Source organism: Dufourea novaeangliae, unplaced genomic scaffold (genome assembly GCF_001272555.1).
Source record: "Dufourea novaeangliae isolate 0120121106 unplaced genomic scaffold, ASM127255v1 scaffold443, whole genome shotgun sequence".
Taxonomy (NCBI): Eukaryota; Metazoa; Arthropoda; class Insecta; order Hymenoptera; family Halictidae; genus Dufourea; species Dufourea novaeangliae.
In genome coordinates this window covers 357029-376100 of record NW_015374322.1, presented here as the reverse complement: position 1 = coordinate 376100, position 19072 = coordinate 357029, and the positions used below count along the sequence as shown (strand labels likewise).

The 19072-nt window shown below is 35.4% G+C and overlaps 1 protein-coding gene across 1 annotated transcript in view; it reads right to left on the bottom strand.

Annotated features, from left to right (window-relative positions):
* Positions 1–17454, bottom strand: part of LOC107192869 (cGMP-dependent protein kinase, isozyme 2 forms cD5/T2) — a 53116-nt gene extending 35662 nt beyond the window's left edge. Inside the window, exon 1 of the mRNA XM_015582218.1 lies at positions 16921–17454. Coding sequence (XP_015437704.1) covers positions 16921–17365 — 445 coding nt within the window. The 5' untranslated portion in view covers positions 17366–17454. The remainder of the gene's footprint in view (positions 1–16920) is intronic.
* Between the last annotated feature and the right edge of the window lie 1618 nt (positions 17455–19072).

Genomic DNA, 19072 nt, shown 5'->3' with positions numbered 1-19072 from the left:
TGTGGGTCATCGTTGACCGAATATAAAAGGTTCTTTTAACCTTTGTGTGTCATTTCTTCTAAACGCATTCTAGAACGTATTGCCCTAAGAATTACCTGCTTCTTGATGGGAATATAATGTAAACAGCTGCAAACTTAAAGTAGTACCGTCACGGACCCAGTTTCTGATCAGAACCAAATTTCTGATCAGTTTAGTACATAGATACTATATAAGAAGCTTATTATATTAAAAGTTATTTTCCAAAAAGTTACTAAATAATTAACTATTTTGAAATTTATACGTAAAAGTCGATAGTTTAGAGTGAGATACAGACATATGATTTAGGTGATCAGAAATTGCTCCCTTTACAGTTCTTGCTTTAACTATGTATTTACTTGTATTACTATTTCACTTGTGTTAATACCCAATTAAATATAAAATATAGGTTTACTCGAATAGCAACAATTTTTCTAGATTTGGTTAATTTTTCCTGTTTACACGTGCAAAAAACGGTGATAGTTACTCTTAAGGGTTCAGGAACTGAGTCCCTAACGGTAGTCCAAAGATGTGGAATCAGAGGAAGCTCTTGAAAACTCGGGTCATAACACACCCAAGAGCATCGTTATCGAGGGGTTAACAGTTGAAATATCTGCCAGCAGGTAATGTGTTCAGCATAAAAGGGTTAAAAATAATTTTGGATGCAGTCCAGGCCCGAAGTGTATGTATACCGTGTGTGGAACCAACGACGACCACCTAGCATGACCACGTAACAGAACAAAGAGTTCACGGCTCGCATACGATACCCTCGTGGAGGTTTTCATTCGAGTGCCGCGCGTAACTGAACTCCCCGCTTACTTGCTCTACCGGCCGTTTATCGTCCTCGGTCGGCTCGACGATCTCGTTTCTGTCTGTTTCTGTCTCTCTGCGTGTGACGGGGGAGTTTGTCGGGTGGCGAACAGAGCGTACACACGGTTTCGAGCGTATTATGGGATTTAATGAGAAAAGGTGTTATTAACCCTTGCGTAGGCAACTGGTACCCATTTCTAAATTTTTCTTCTTAATTTTTTACAGTGGGTCAAAAAAGTATTCGTACACCCTTTAAAACGGAACAACTCTTTCAAAATTGGACCTAGTGACTTGAATTTCTTTGTGAAGTTAGAGGGATTAGCGTAGTAAATGATGTGTTAACAAAATATTGAGAAAGTTGTAATTGGTCGGAGTCGCGAAGAAAACAGCAAAGGTCGCTTTTTGCGACTTTTTTTATGTGAGATGGTAATGAAAATTTAACGAATACATTTCTTAGATTTATATTAGTTATATGCATGCTGCAAAATTTCATCGAAATCGGTTAACGTTGTTACCCTAGTAGCACAAAAATATGAGTTAAATATGTTTTTCAAATATTTGAAAAAATATTTTTCGAGCCACACTTTTTAATATGAAATAAATATTGAATCCAAATATTGTATACATATACAGGAAATGTAAAATAAATGTTTAAGAAATATAAATTAAATGTGCATAGAATATAAAAGAAATATTTTTAAAATGTAAGGAAAATATTCAGAAAATGTGAAATAAATATTCAGAAAATGTAGAATAAATATTCAGAAAATATAAAATAAATATTATAAAAATATGAGTTGAATATTTAGACAATAGTAAATAAATACTGAAAGTATGAAAAGAATGTTTCAAAAAAATTAAAATAAGTTTCATACGCCGTCTCACGCACCGAAATTAATCTTGTCCATGATTATACCCCCCCTTCACTCTATTCCACACTTTCTTTTGGCTTCGGAAATTTTTCGCTACCTGTGGGGATTCGAACTCTGGTGTGGACCTTCTATTACACAGATTATTTTTCAATCTATACATATCTATTTCAATAATTCTCGATACCAAATAGCAGGAGGTCCTTCCTTACGTCACTTTTTCCCCTACTGGAAGCCGAGTTTGCTCCTAAGTGTATACTGACGTGCAACCACGGCTTCCGTTAGGGGAAAAAGTGGCGTAGGAGAAGGGTCTCCTACCACTGGGTCTCAGGAATTACATGTATGATAAATTAACATTTGGTCTAACATTTGTTTCAGTATTTGAAATAAATTTATCAAGTGGTAGGAGGCCCTTTTCCTAAGCCACTTTTGTCCCTAGTGGAAGTCGAGTTTGCACGTCAGTGTATGTATCTACAGTGTGACATTCTCCTTTCATGTCCCACACTATCAACCGGGAAAACTTTTACGTCACCGCCGGCGAACCTTGATTAGCGGGTTTGCGAAAGCAGACCATCGCGGCTTCTTTTTTCTCTTTCTTGCCGGCTGTATCCCGCGACGCGCCGCCGTCGCAAATTAGGTCGACACATCCGTGTTTTTAGCAACGAGAACGTCATTAGCCGACGACGATGTGTGTACATACCCGGCACTCGTTGTCAAGGGTACGCGTGACTACTTTCTTTTTACCGATCTTTACGAGTTCTTGCTCTTGTCAGTGTGTTTGGTAAACGGACCTAGCTGGACTCGACATTCAGAGGTGTTTTAACCGTTGTGTAGGCAACCAAAATATTCACGGTTATTGAGCAATCGGATTACTTCTATTCTGACAGATTAGATAAACATAGATAATTTTACTTTCATACCTTTCCAAAACTGTTAGTTTTCTCTTCCAATAATATACCAAGTGCTGTTTTAGACAAGAACATAAAAAATTGTGAAGAAATTATTATACTAATCTCTTTGAAACTTTGAGAATACTTTATTGTACGATTAAGTTGAATACAGAAATTTTTATTTTTACGACAAATCCATAAATATTATCGTTGTAACGATCTATGTCAAGCCGGTGAGCAAAAGACGGTGTTCCGCGCCGGGGAATATAACTAAAAAAATATTCAACCAACTGAGCAGGCATTGCGTGTACATATTCTTTAACACTAGAACTACCAAATCCGTCAAAATGATACGGATTTACTATTTTACCATTACTGAAATTATAATGGTGCTTTTGACGGAATTTTCTGTGGGCTTTTAATTGATTACAGATTTTATTTTATGGTATGTGATGCTAGATTGTCTTATATGTATATTCTGTATATTATTGTATTATACAATTATACAATTTCATATAGTATATATGTAATGCTGGTAGTTCTAGCGTTTACCTCTCCTTCACAGCATGAACCTACATTTATGATTTTATTCCATTTTATTGTTTCAATAAATCATATTTTTTTAGCACCTTTTACTTGAAAAAAGTTACCAGTTTTCTAAAAAATGTTATAATTTTTTCAATTTTGCAATTTTTAACTTCAAAATAGGTTCATGCTGCGAAGCAGATGTTAAAGATATGTAAGTGCAAGGCTGAGACAGTTGGCTGAATATTCTGTTAGTTACATACCCCGGCGTGAATCATTTTTCTTGCTCACGGGCTGCACATAAGTCCTTATAATAATAATATTTCTTAATTTGTCGTGAAAATAAAAATTTCTGTATTAAGTTGAATTGTACAATAAAGTATTCTCAAAGTTTCAAAGAGATTGATTTAATACTTTTTTCAGAATAAATTCCAAAAATCCGTTCATTTTTAGCTGTTTGAGCAATGCTCCCCTCTTAAGAAGTAACGCCACGATGATAGGCCAAAAATGACAGGATAATTTTGGAAGTGAGTTTGAAGAAATTTATGAACATTATCAAAAATGTAGTATAAGATCGTACGTGTATATACATAAATTCCACTGAGGCATTCCGCAGTGGAATTTTTTACGTCTGCACTGCGGAATGCCCCAGTGGAATTTTTTACGTCTACACTGTTAGGCCTTGAACCAAAAAACAAAAAGTTTTGTCATCTAGATACTAAATACTAAAGAAGTACCCATGATTTTTGGAAAGTACTGAAAACTCTTTGTGCAATTAACATTTTAATGAGAAATTTTTTAGCAAAAAAAGAATTGTTTTCGAATGTTCGTCATTTCTTCAAAAATTAATATTTTTTCGAAATTTGGGGTACTTCTCTAGTATTTGGTGTGTAGATGACAATGTTTTGTTTTTTTCTTTTTGTTCTAGGTCCAACGGTGTGGACGTGAAAAAATCAACCACGGAATGACTCAGTGGAAAATATCTATCAGCTGTTTGGCTATTGTGTCGTTATTTCTTATTCAAAAATTCTAAACAAAATTTTGTTTGGTGTTTATTATACATATCATACACACAAATAATACACAAATATAGAATACAATTTTGTCGTAACTATTGTATATTATTATTCAACAGAAGATCATGGTAGAGGCTTAATTATACGTTGTACAAATAATTAATATACCTAATAAATATTTGAAAATTTTAGGGAAACACTAAGAACACTGTTGGCCAACAGTTATTCCAAATAATATATAATATTGATTTAGTCGTTATTCACTAATAACAACTAGTTAGATTATTCGTTACTATTTCTAAACAGATAACGTATAACTACTGTTGACCAATACTGAAATCGAATAATGAATCAAATTTTGTTTTAATAACGCTCAACACTGAAAAGCATCACCAATTTTATAATTCTATGAGGAGAAAGAAAAGTGACATTGTCATAAGAGAAAGAAACATTCGAAAGAATCCGTTTGAAGATCGTCGAGTCGTCGCCTCTCGGAAAGAGGAAAAACCCGCGGTCGGATTGAAACCGCCGTTACGACGGACACAATTCCATTCCTCTTAATTAGTTTTTCATTATCCTTGAAATACGGTCGTGGGACTTTCTCTGCGACGATGGTTGCCAATCGGCAAGAACAACCAGGGGAACCGGTGTCATCCAGAAACGAGCGGTGAGTCGATCAAGGATCGAAGCGACTGCGCTAGATCTCTCCAATTAAAAATCTGTTTCCCCGTAGGAACGTGAGAAACGTGAAAACTTGAAGCGGATTAGAGCACTTGTCATCGATCGACGTGCAATTTGTAATTCAAGGAATAGATACAGGGTGTCCCATTTAGATCGATCCCCTCGAATATCTCTGAAACTATTTGTGATATCGAAAAGTGTTTCAAACAAAAGTTGAATGGTATCAAGGGGGACCGAATTTGATGTCAATAGTTTTTTTGTAGGTGGAGGCGTAGAGGACATATGAAGGTCAACTTTATGTTTTTAAATAGTACTATATATTTTTTAATGCATTGATCGATGCAGCTCGTCATTCTCTGTAAAAAGTAAGTAACCTATTTATACCGAGAAACCATTAGTTTAGGAGATATTGTAATTCAATAATTGGCGTAGTGGTACTGGCGATACGATGTTTACCGTCATAAAGTTGATGCTCACAAATACGTCCGTAGACGTCGCATGTAATTTTGAAATTAAAATATCTTCTAAACTAATGGTTTCTCGACGCAAATAGATTCATAATTTTTTCCACGGAATGTATTAAAAAATATATGGTTCTATTTAAAAAAAATAATGTTGATCTTCATATGTCCTCGACCGACGCCTGTACTTACAAAGAAACTATCGACATCAAATTATGCCCCCCTCGATATCGTTCAACTATTGTTTGAAACACTTTCCGGTATCACAAAAAATTTCGGAGATATTCGAGGAGATAGATGATGGGAATGAGGAGATAGATCGAATGTGTACATTTCAGAAGGAAATAAACTTTTTTAATACCTGTTTTTATGACGACGTATTTTTCTTAAGAAAGCAAAGTAACAGAACAAGAGAGGAAAAATTCACAGTTTTCCTGCACATTGAAATTGCAAATTTTCCGAACGATCCCTATTTCCATCATGCAGTTTCGCGATTCCGATCGACTTAGAAAAAAGGCACAAAAAACAGCATCGATACGCGTTCGAAAAGCGTGAAAGTTCCAAGAGAGTGGATTTATGTGAATAACAAATGAGAGATTCCGGCGAGGGAATAAAAACAATACGCGGCGGTAAACTGCACAATAACATAGCGTTTCCCATGAAATCGAGTCGACGGGGAAACCGTGACTCCGTGCTCCAGAAAGTAGAAAATTGCAATTGGTATGATTTTATCGGGACCTCATGTTTCTGTTTATAGTAACTGCTATGGAAATCGTATTCAAACAACCTGCGGTTGCCATATTTGCGAAGAACTTCTTAATTGTTGCTATCGTTTCAGCTAATAAGATCGCTTGTTATGTACATCAACTCTTTCGTTCCTTAGAAGGCTAGTATGCAATCGTATTTTTTCCTCGATGTACCAGGTTGGTGAGAAATAAATGGACATTTGAACACGTTAAGATCATCATTATTATACCCGATACAATTGCAAGATACGTAGAATAGCTGCAATTAATTTTTGTAGCAGGCTAAATACTTGTAGAATTAACATGAATTCTAGATACATAACATTTTGGTCTGTTTACTTGAAACTATGTAGATAAAAAAACTATCTGCACACTCAGGTCTTTTGTAAATACAGGCAATTTTTATAATATAATTCATATTACCCGTTGCAGAATTATAAATAACACTTTGAAAATAGTATTCCCCATCAACGGAATAATAATTTGAAAATCTGTACAAGTTACGTATAAAAGTGTTTCTAGCGAGCTATATTTATAGTACATATTGTTTATTTTACATGTATAAACAAATATGCCGCAATAACTTTCAAATTGCCTAATATGCTGAAAGATTAAGATCGAACTGATCATCTCTGGAATTGTACTTTTTCAAGTTAAATGAAAAATTTTTATTTAATATATAATATCGTGTCGTTGTAACTGACTGACTTAAAATTGGACTATAGTGGAGATGCAGTTGGTCGAAAATTCAACTTAATTATTTCCTAAATGAAGCGTGACACGAATAAATTACATTCCATCTTATTATTATCTACTTTCATTCGATAATACGTAGATCTTACGCATTATTCGACTTATTTATATGTTTTCTATATTTATAGTAAATTCCTAATCCGCAGAACCGAAGTTTTCCTTTTTTAAACTCTGTATTTCGTAAAATATTCTATGAAAATGAGAATTAACGACTAGGGATAGGTTTTATGCATTTATAACATTTACGTTTCTGTAAAATTCTCTAAAACTTCAATCAGATATTTGTTATATTTCATGATTTAATGGAAGTAAATATTCAGTTTTGTTTTAAATTTTGTAAATACATTTATAAAACTCTATGTTTACGTAAATGTTCGCTATTTACTAATAATAAATTAGCTGCTTTTACAACTAATTCATGTTTAAAATCAGGTTTGGTATCACTTCTTGTGAGTGATTTTTAGCCTTAGAAGAATACATAAAAAAATGAAAGTGGAACGTAACAGCTGACAATACTTAGTTCAGTAACGTTGGCCTTGCGACAGTATCGCTGAACCTAAACACAGTTTTTTAGATTGTTGGGTAATGGATTAGAGTCGGTAGATAATAATTTACGGAACTATGACAGTTTTGATGGCGTTATTGTATGTTCTCTGGAACATATTGAGATCGTTTGAAAATTTGCTGTCGACACACAGGACCGTAGATGTTTTGATTAAATTGTACGTATAAATATTAATCTGTATTTCAAATTTGTTAGCTTAAAAAAAATAATAGATTTACACTGATTCAAACATTTCGTATGGGTTTTATTACACATATTTATTCGGATAAAATGTAAAATTTTGCATTTGTACTTTAGTGTCTTTTTATCATTTATGAATTCCCTTTATATTCGTCGAACACTTCTTTCAAAGCTCCCTGATCTTTAAAACTAATGTATTGATTTATGTTGTAATATATATTGCAATATTAATATAATATACTATATATATTAATGTATAGTAGGTATAATATATTGTAATATCAATTTATTAGACCACGGAATTTTATTATTATGCACGTTAAAATAATTGACATTGGATATTTATGACGTAAAATGACAATATTTGTGTTAAAATTATAAACAAAGCCAATAAAAATAGTGGAAGTTAACGCATTAGTTTATGTTTAAGGTCAAATAAATTACCATACAAATTAATAAAAGTTCATAAAATAATGAATCAATATGTACGATTAAGTAACCATGTTTATGTTGTAATAGTAAATTAATCAAATAAAAACGTATTGTTGTAACACGTTGAATGCCACAATTAGGACATTAATTATCATGATAAAATACATATATTTAGGTGATTGTTATTGTGGCGGCACTACCTTCCTTCCTAGATTCGCCATCAGAGGTCTACCTAGTTGACACCTTTCCCGCAACTACCTGAAACCTTCCTCGTTCGTATATATACGTCCTTAACCGACCATCGTATATCCCCGCGTCTAAGGCAGGGTCTGCTAGAAAGCCTTACTGACGAGTCCACTAGCAGGCCCAGGACGAAACGCTCCCTCTCCCTCTCCTTTCCTTTTCACATTTTCCAGTCAACAGCTTGCCGCCAAAGTTATTAACAATACAAGTATTTACGTGTTGACCCGAACGTTCGATACTTTCATCATTACTATGCAACTAATTATATTTATAAAATGTTAAATGTTTCTGTTTCGAAATTTAATGTTTCTTCGTGTAATTTAGTGGTACCAGTCATCGGTGACCACTATGGTAGTCAACGTGTTCATAATTTCTCATTTTTAGTTTTAAACGAGGCCGCGGAATTTACGAAAGTCCGCCTGCTAAAAGACAAAATCAAGGTCGAATCTTTCCCTGAGCGTCACAAAGACGCAACACGTTGTTTCACAAAGAGACTCATGAGCGTAAGATTCGACCCGGATCCAGACTCCGAGAGTCTCTCGGCAAACCAGTCTTCACGGATACGTACCGTCTAATTGACGTTCACTGCCTACGTGTGTATTGTATCTAATTTCATGATTAGACGACTTCCTCGAGATCGTCCGCGGAGACAAGAAAAAAAAGTGTAGACATTCAGTGACTCGTCATGGGACAATTTAAAGCATCATAATTCATAAAATATATGAATAATTTTCTGCTATGAATTGAATCTTTTCTTCTCTGAATTAAAACTTTCGAAGAGATTTTTTAGTTTTATTTGGTAGTTTACCAAGGTATACATACTTCTGAACCATTTCTGTATCTTGTTACAAAGGGATAGTGACAACTGTTAATTTTATGCTATAAATTGAAAATTTTCTTTGCTGAATTAAAACTTTCGAAGAGACTTTTTAGTTTTATTTGGAGAATATTTCTTTATTGTGTAATGCGAGTGTCGCCTCATTGTTTTCTGTCGGTCAAGTTAAACAATTTCGTTTTCATGTCACGAAATATTTTCTTTCCACTAGTCAAAGTAAAATAAAACATTTTATAATAAAAGTTTAATATTCTGTGCTTGAAAAATGAATTCATAGTATGCATTTGCACATCAAATTCTCAAAACGGAGATTAAATAGAAATTCATTTAAACTATTATTGGTTTTATTATGCTACGAGTAAAAAAAAGCGATTACTTTATTTTTCGACTTGTTTTTAACTTCGAATTTTAGTGTAATTTAGGCAATTGCATTTACTTTTTAAATGTTTATCAGCATCTGCTCAAATTCTAAACAAAAGAAAACATGAATAACATAGCAATGTATGAAATTCCCTACTTTATGCACAAAAAGCAAATATTACAAGTTTGATATTGATTATACAAAATTGTAAATATCTCCAAAATAAAATATTTATCAGATAATTCAATGATTAGTCTACTGCAGATATAAAATTTTTTAAATATTAAGTAACGTATATTACGTACGAATATAAATATTAATTACGAATTTCCCATGAGAAAAATTTCGTTATCAAACAATTATTGTAATATGTATGTACATAAGATAGAGATTTCTTGAGATGTAAACGGGAGAAACAACGTTAGATAAAAATTGTATGAAAATGAATTTAAAATTACACAGCACAGTAAATAAACAAAAGAAAAAAATTATAAATTAACATTATTGCAAATTGGCTACGAACAACACGATTCTGAATCAACTGGGGCATACAGAAACATACTTAAAACTCGTATCGTTCAGTATAGTGTACGTTGTGTTTCGTGCGACGAAGGAAAGCCTTGAGAAAAATAAACAAGTTGATACGAAGCCAGCGCGCGGAGTTAATTCCAGCCAAGATTATTCTATTTGGGTGTATAAATAAGTATTTTCGCATATTAAGCGTAGACGGTTAGTGAAGCGTTGCGAGTGCAGATAAACGAGTTAATGGTGTGCCAATGGTGGGTTAATTTCACTTCGAGTTTCTGTCAAGAATTGAGCGTATCCGATATGCTTTTCCGTGATGGGAAATATGGAGCAACTATCGAACGGACTTCAGTTTCGATCGTTACGAAAGTGGATTGAAAACGTCGCTATCTAACATAGGAGCTGTGTTTTAAGAATTTTTAAAACATACTCTTCTTTCGAATCCTTACATTCTTACATATGACTGGGGACATTGCAAGATGAAGCTATACCACAAAATGTTGTTAAATTAGAATTTTATTAATTTTGGCATCCTGTGGTGTCTAGTACTTTACACTTAATTTATAACTACGTGGCTAATTTCCTGCCTGTACTCTGGTGTATATGCAGGGTGTCTCAAAAAGATGAGGCAATCCGCAACATGTATATTACTCAAGCAAATACAAATCGAAAAGTCCTTTGCTGTTTTGTAATCTGAAGCTCCATTTCCGAGATATTAACAGTTAAACGAACTACAATCAGCTGAGCGGTGGGTCAGTCAAAAAGCAGAGAACAGTGATTTGAGTCGTGCGTTTGGCTGACCGTGTTTGTGCGTATTGTGTGGCCCACTGTTCAGCTGATTGGAGTTCATTCAACTGTTAATATCTCGGAAATGGAGCTTCAGATTACAAAACAGTCAAGCACTTTTCGATTTGTATTTGCATGAGTAATATGCATGTTGCGGATTGTCCCATCTTTTTGGGACACCCTGTATATACAATCACTACAGGAAATATGGAAGAAGCGAGTAGATTTTGAATGGAAGAGGAGAAAAGGAAATGTGAGACTTCCGAAGAAAGGGAGGGAACGTTGAAACACTATACAGAAGAATGTGGGGGCGTAAGAGGGTGAAGAGGAAACTGGGAAAACAGTAGAGGGAAGATGTTGCGAGAAGGTAGCTAACTGGTTAAAAGGTGGAAAGGAAAAGGATAAATAAGAAACACTAAAGTTAGAGTTAGAGTTAGGTGTATTAGAACGGGGTACGATAAGAGAAGTGTTTGTTAGGCTAGTGCAGGGGTCGGAAACTGTGGCTCGCGAGCCAAGTGCGGCTCTTTGGGTACTTACATGCAGAGATGGGCAAACTTATTATCTAGATAAAAAGTTTCGATTAACGAATAAAAGATAAAAGTATTTCGTCATTTTTAATTGTTTGAACGTGGAATTTTCAATTTTTATAATAAAATATAAAATATAAAATATAAAATAATTCTTTATAAATGAATCGACATTTGTCGAACAATTATTTAATCTTATTAACTGTTTAAAGCTCAGGACGACACTCTTAGATACTGCTGCTTTTCACTGTATATTATTCGAATAAAACTCTGCCCAACTGTGCTTACATGTGGCTCTGGAGTACAATTAAAAATAAAAATACAATCAATGCGAACAATTTTTCTGAGATTGTTTCTTCATTTAATAAAGATATAATGAATATTATAACTTGTTATAATGTTACTTTAAATTTACCTTATTTATAAAAATATATTTATAGTTCTCAAATAATTTTTAAATTGTCGTAAGGGACTGGTTTGGCTCTTCGGACTCAAAAGTTTGCCGACCCCTGGGCTAATGTGTAACTGTTGGATGCTAAAAAAAGTATGGAAGGATGTGAGTATAAGGAATTGTAAGCCATTCGTAAGCCAAAGAGGCCAAAATAAAGAACTTACTATGTACAATCACAGTATACTATTATGTACATTACTTTTCATAAAAGCCTTAATATCTCACAATGATACTGCTGTAGCATAGCCGCTCTGTGCACTGGACCCCTTGTTTGGCCCATCGATGTAGTAAAATTCTTCGTTCTGGTTTGCAAAATAATTCTCCAAATAACTTTCTCAGTCGACAAAACAAGTTGTTTTCCCATGTGGTTTCCGAGCATTAAAAATAAGTGGAAATCCTATGGAGCTAGATCCGGTAACCATGGAGAAGAGGTTACCAATTCAAAGCTGCACTGTGAGACATCGAAACTGTCGATGTGTGAGCTGAACAGCCGTAACGGAGTACAAATTTATTCATAAAATTCCCGGAATATTGATTTATTTAAAAAAAAATTTATTTGTTCATCGATACTGATATGGTCCCCTTCAAAGTAGTCTCCATCAGATATAATACAATTATGCCAGGGCTTTTTCAATCCTCAAAACACTTCTGAAACGTACTTTTCGATATTGCCTTCAGCTCGTTCAACGATTTTGCTTTTATTTTCCCTATGGTAGCCAAACATTGTTTTTTCATGGTTCTCTTCATTTTTAGGAATAGGAAAAAGAATAAGGTGACTGAGGCATCATTAGAGTGTTTTTTTTTTGACAGAAATTCACAAACAAGTAGTGAAGTATAGTGAGTGCTGAAAGCTATAGCAAAAAGTGCATTTCGAATGTGTTTTGAGATTTGGAAAAAACGTCGGCATATAGGGGAAAGGTGTCTAAAACGATCCCTCGGGGTAAAATGATTCCTGGATGCCCTGTGGTTATTAGTGGTGCTATATCGTAATGTCGTTCTACAATAGTTCTCCCCGCACGTCATTAGTCGGTGCTCGAAGTGCCATGTGAATATCAGTGCTCTGTGTGTTGTCCACAAGAAAAATTAAAAATAACTGCGATTTATCTAAGATAAGGTCGTTTTCAATATTGTGTAACTTTTGTCATAAACGGTTTAATGTGACAACTGCTTCTTGCGCGGATTTAACCACAATTCAATAATAAGTTAATTAATGTTTCGTTACCGCATGTAACAAATTGAGGTTATATTCAACCACTGAATGTGAGTTGGTTGTTTGGGGTCATATCATTCCTCCCTAGTAGGGTTGATATGACCCCAAACAACCAATTCTGTATGATCCTTACTTATGCCTTCAAAAAAATGTGAATAAAAAATATAATTGATCAGGTAGCAAAACTTTATTTAAGCCAATGATAAGATAGATAGACTAACTTACAAAAACTACTTTACTTTTATTTAAATAATGAGCATTTGTATCTTTTATATAAATTATGCCTTAAAGGGATCGTTTTAGACACCTTTCCCCTATGTGTTGATGGAGGACTACACTTTGAAGGGGACCATATCAATATTGATGAATAAATAAATATTTTCTGAAATAAATAAATACTCCAGGAACTTTTTCATTAAACCTCATATTTTACAGACCAAAACGTGAAATTTTGCCGGATGGTGATTATGGCATTATGACATCGATAGACCAAGTGTAGAGACTTGAAAGGGAACTATGTTGAAACATAACGTAAAAACAAATTCTTAATATACCTACTTCTTTTGTGTTAGGTCGTAAAGTTTTGAGTCTACTTTCGTATGAGTGCGAAAAGATGGTGTCTCTTTTGCAGACGATACGCTGAAAGCTCTGAACGCGAGAGGCGTGTCGATGAATGTATCGATGCCAGGTCGATGGCTGATTAATTCCATTCGGAATATGTAATCCATTGAATTCGTTCAAGATGTTCTACTTCGATTCCTCTGTGCACTGAGACCAATGTCGACGTTACAGATAGTTGAAAAAAGTGGCATTCAAACAAATTTCTTGTTCTTTTTACGTGTTTCAACGTACTTAGAAAAGTAGCAATTTTTCACGACACTTACTGCTATCAGCGTTTGTTATAATTAGACCGCTCATATTTATGCAGACATTCATTTTCATCGGCTATTTTAGGAATAGCATAAAATATTGGGTCGAGTCATAAGTAATTGCCGTTCTTTGGAAACAATTCTATTACTTTTCTAAACAAGTTACAAAATAACTTCATTTAAAACGTATTCCGCATTCCATTACATATTAAGGGTAAATTGACGAATTTGGATCATCGCCAAGGTTTGACCACTACGGTAACTTCTTATGTGTAAGCAATATTTGTATGATAGTGGTGATTCCATTAACTAACTTAGTACATAAGCAACATATATTGCCTATTATACGGCGCAAATTGCTTACACATGACAAGTTACAGTAGTGGTCCAACCATAGGCGATGGTTCAAATTCGGCTACCTTTCCCTAAGTACAACTTTTTCCCATTTATTTGGCAGTTTGTCAATCCCTGAAGCAAAAATGTTAGGTAGTTTTGACAAGAAAAATGTGTCGATGAATTCCCGTATCTTACGTACTTAGGGACAAACCGTAACTAATTTTTTTATCATTCCGAATGTATTAGTAACCTTGATAATGGAATTGTATTAGAGATCAATTAGTCAAATACTAAAGCAATATACGTATATATACATAAATAAGTGAGAAATGCGTTGAATTGAATATTAAAGGTATTGCTAGGCAACATGTATGTAAATTATTAATCAATAATTGCGATTAAATCGAATGGAATTATGTGTGTTTCTTGAAACGTGACGTTTCTAAGAGTTTGTCACGTTTTGTTTTATATTTGTAAATAACTGAACTTCTTGTTGATATTAAATAAAAACTCCAACACCTGATATAGGTGGTTGATAAAAGCTGCTGGTTTTGGAATTTTTATGTGTAAAGCCTTAGTAACACAAGAACAATATTTTTATTTAACTGTCTGATGTCACATGACCGAATTTCATTTTTCATGCATTTTTTCGTGTTACTTTACTAATAAGCACTGAATCTCTAATTAACAAAATTAGGCGAGGTATGACAGTTTAGACGTTAAATATTCCAGTGACGCTATATGTATTACCAGAAATTTACATGTTCTCGACAGTCAATAGAGGAGTCAATAAATCATTTTGTATAAAAATCTGTTTAACTATACTAGGACATTGAATATTGTGTCACTCATATATGAGTGACGCAACTTGTAGACAATAGTTGACAAACAATTTTCATTTGTAAGCTGTTAAATAAACGAAATTTCGTTGTCACGCGTGACATTCACTGTGTCACAATCAGATGCTCGCCAGCAGCATTTTGTTTTGGAAACTAACGTCACAGATTACTGTGTTTATTTAACCGAATGTATCTTCTTTATGAAATATTAGGTATACCAATAAGTAATTCATTATGTTTGCCAAACAAAAGTTCAAGAACATATCTTTAATTTATGCTGTACGAATATTTTGTTAAAAAAATAGTGAAGTACATATTGATACATTTAATATGCACAAAAAAATGTAACGAAGTAGTATTATGCATTGTGATTATATAATAGCAATGCACATAAAAGTTGTATGACTTTTTGCACGCGAAAGACGTGGCTGTGATTATTACAAGTACGTGACGTGTAGCAGTGAACGTGTCAAAGAGTAAGTATGTAATAAGATAAACAAACTGGTGATTTTGCATATTTATAGCATGTACTCGACACGCAAGGTGCAATAATTTTGAAACTTCTGTAATGTATAGTAAATTTCAGATATCACACTACTCCCTCTCCCGAAAATTTCAGTTTGCTCAAACACCCATAGTGTATTGATAAGTCTTTGCGTAATTTGCTTTCCTTTTATTAAAAGAATGGCTGTAATTGTGTCATAATTGCAGTGATCTTGTTAAGAATCTTGGTAAACTCGTCATTTGTGAAAGAAAGTTGTTATTTCCAATATTAATTAGAAATTCGTATGTCTGTAATTTTAGAATAGACAGGGTTCATCCCTTTATATCCGTGGTATTGTTGCGATATGTAGGTATAAAAATTATTAAAATAATTCCACTATTGAAATAATATAACAAACGTAAGTTTATATTTTATCTTTCAATTTCGTAAAATCCTTTGCAATTTTTGGTGTTATATAATAAAACTTGTACAAGCATAAGCTTGTATTTATGTTTATGTCTATCTATAGAATAAATAAAATTATGACTTAACACATTTTTTCTATTAATTGGTTTTTCTTCAAGTTAGATACGGTGTAACAATCGTCGCTAGGTGTAGGGACAAAAGTAATAAAAGTTATTTTAAAGAAACTCTTATTTCACAAAACTGACGTAATATATTTCAATTTTTTGTTTGATTATGTTGTCTAATAATCAAAGTTTGTCACCGTGTAAGAATTTTTTCAAAATTTTACAAAATGTAAAAGTTACAGATTCAAAAAGACAAATTATTACGTTTGTTCCTGGTCTTACCTCGTTTCTAATCGTTTTACCATACGTGTTGAACTTTTGGTTCTCATGCATCGATTACACCGTTCAACAAAAACTTTTTTCAGATTTCTAACATTTCATAGACGTTTATTGAAGATTTTTGTGCCTTGAATACGAATCTACAAAGTTTTCTGCCAGCACTCTCAGTGTTTAAAAAAGTTTATTTTGAACAAACGTCTAATTTTCAAGTTTGAACATTTTCTGTGTTCGAACAGTAATAGTTATTCGGTTGATTGTTGCGTCAAACTATTTTATAAACTCTGCCGAATAAAATAGTATATGTAGTTATTGCATTATGAACATTTATACATGTTTAATCAACGATAAAAAAAGAAAGGACACCCGAAGCGCACCATTCGGTGCAGATATTTTTCACTTTATTTCAAAAAGTAAGGGTCTCGGAGAAAAGTTTTCATTTCTTTTCCAAATCAAATTTCTCGAAAACTGATGGCGCTGGCGAAAAACCAGTTGCAGATTCGTATTCAGGGCACAAAAATCTACAAGAAACGGCTACTGAATATTAGAAGTCCAGATGGCTGTTGACCAGTGTTATCCGAAAAACCGGTTTTCCGAACGGATTTGTCTGCCTACTAATTCCGCTAATCGTCGTTCCACTGTAATATTCAATTTACAAAATTTTCCACACGGTTTAAACAAGGTATACCAAAACTCTCCAAATACCTTCCCGTATTTGTCGCCTCCTCGCTGGCGGTGGGGCGCCGGTCCGCCGTCTCCTGGCGTAGGTGTGAACCGGTACGATCAGCCTCGGCCTCGGTATAAGGAATCCACCTTGATTATTGCCACTCTGATTCACCTCGGACTCGCTGTCGGTGGTGCCGGTGCTGCTCGATCTTCTCGACTCCGAGTCCTCTCTTGCGCTCGAGCTGACCCGGCTACCCTCCAGCACACCCTCCAGTTGAGAGATCACCTCCGCGTACGGTTGCCTGTACTTCTCTTCCTGCTCCCTGGTAACTTTGTTACGCCCGTTACTGGTCCAGTTCACTCCACACTCGCGCCAGCTGGCCTCATAAAGCAATTCCATGGCTCTACCTCGAGTTGCGTCCGGGTCCAAGAGCAATTCTGGGTCCTCTAGGACCGCTCGACCAGGATAGCTCCTAACTTTCATCTCTTTGGCTACCAACTGGAATCTGATCTTGCTAGGTACTATCCTTTAACCGTCGAATATCCAACAGTCAAGCAAAAGATACAATGTACTAGGTGTCAACCGTGAACATCCGCCATCGAACGGTGAACTGGAGCTACCGGTAGGCCTAGCCAGGTTAGCATGGAAAAGAGATTGTTGCTCAGAAGGGAACAATAGTCAGGATCGCTCGATCAGGATAGCTCCTGACTTTCATATCTTTAGCAACCAATTGTAACCTGATCTCGCTAGGTACTATCCTTTAGCCGTCGAATATCCAACAGTCAAGCAAAAGATACCATGTACTAGGTGTCAAACTGGAACATCCGCCATCGAACGGTGAACTGGAGCTACCGATAGGCCTAGCCAGGTTAGCATGGACAAAAGATTCTTGCTCAGAAGGGGACAATAGTCAGGATCGGTCGACCAGGATAGCTCCTGACTTTCATCTCTTTAGCTACCAATTGTAACCAGATCTCGCTAGGTACTATCCTTTAGCCGTCGAAGATCCAACAGTCTAGGAAAAGATACCATGCAATAGAGGTCAGAAGTGACCATTCGCCATCGAACGGTTAACTGGAGCTACCGGTAGGCCTAGCCAGGTTAGCATGGAAAAGAGATTGTTGCTCAGGGGGGGACAATAGCCAAGCGAACTTTCATCCAACGGGCCCGACCTTGGGCATGATTCATCGTAACTGGCCACTTTCTGCCACGTTTCTTCCACGCTTTTCACCAGTCACACATTACGCCGCACGCTTATTAATTGCACACCATACCCCGGCCCCGAGTCACGTTCACTCGTAATTCATCGGACACTCTCGTTTTTCACCGAGGGCCCGCTAGGACATACACCGTGGGAACGTGAAATTCGAGAACCCGCCGCGCGGATCTGGCATCCATCCAGCCAGAAGATCGATGGACACAGACACACTCTTTTCGTGCCGAAGACTGCTTCCGTCTGCGATCGGCGGCGTCGGGAGACTGTCCGCTCGGTTTAAATCTCGAGAGCGTGTTCGAGCTGTGAATCACGCCGACAAGCACGTGTGTTCCCCGGATTTTCGCGTTCGCGGTCTTTTCCCGTGAAATTCCTCGAGGATCCTCGTGTACACTTAGGAATTCTCAACGTGCATGCTTCAGAACTCTATCGTGTTTTTTCTTCTTTTCTCGACTGCAGAGTTAAATTCAGATTCTAGCAAAGAGAAAAATAAGTGATGCTCGCGGCTATTTTTAGACTCGCCCCGATTGGAAATCGTGATTCGCGGGTACTATTTCGATTCTTGGGTAATAAAAGACTCCGTTGATCACAGTTTGAACATCAAAAATCAATCTTTACTATCTAATAGAAGTTTTGTAACCCTTTATTGTATCCTGGATCCTTCGTGAACTCCGACTGAATTATCAGATTAACGATAATCCTGGGTGTCACATCTTCTTCGATACACTTTGCAAAAACTAAATGGTCCAGTTTGTTGATCTTCAAGTCCGAATTTGATTGTAGTGTAGTAGGTTGTAGTTTGGAGTAGCAGATCGATCGAACTCGGTCATAGTGAGAAAAGGGTATACAGTGGTGCTCTATGGAACAGTTAACAGCAGTTGATGAATGGTTATTGATCGATCGATCAATTACGCAACGAAAATCCAGCTGTCGAACAATCAGGTCCACGGGGTAGTTCCGTTTACACTCGCGTGTGT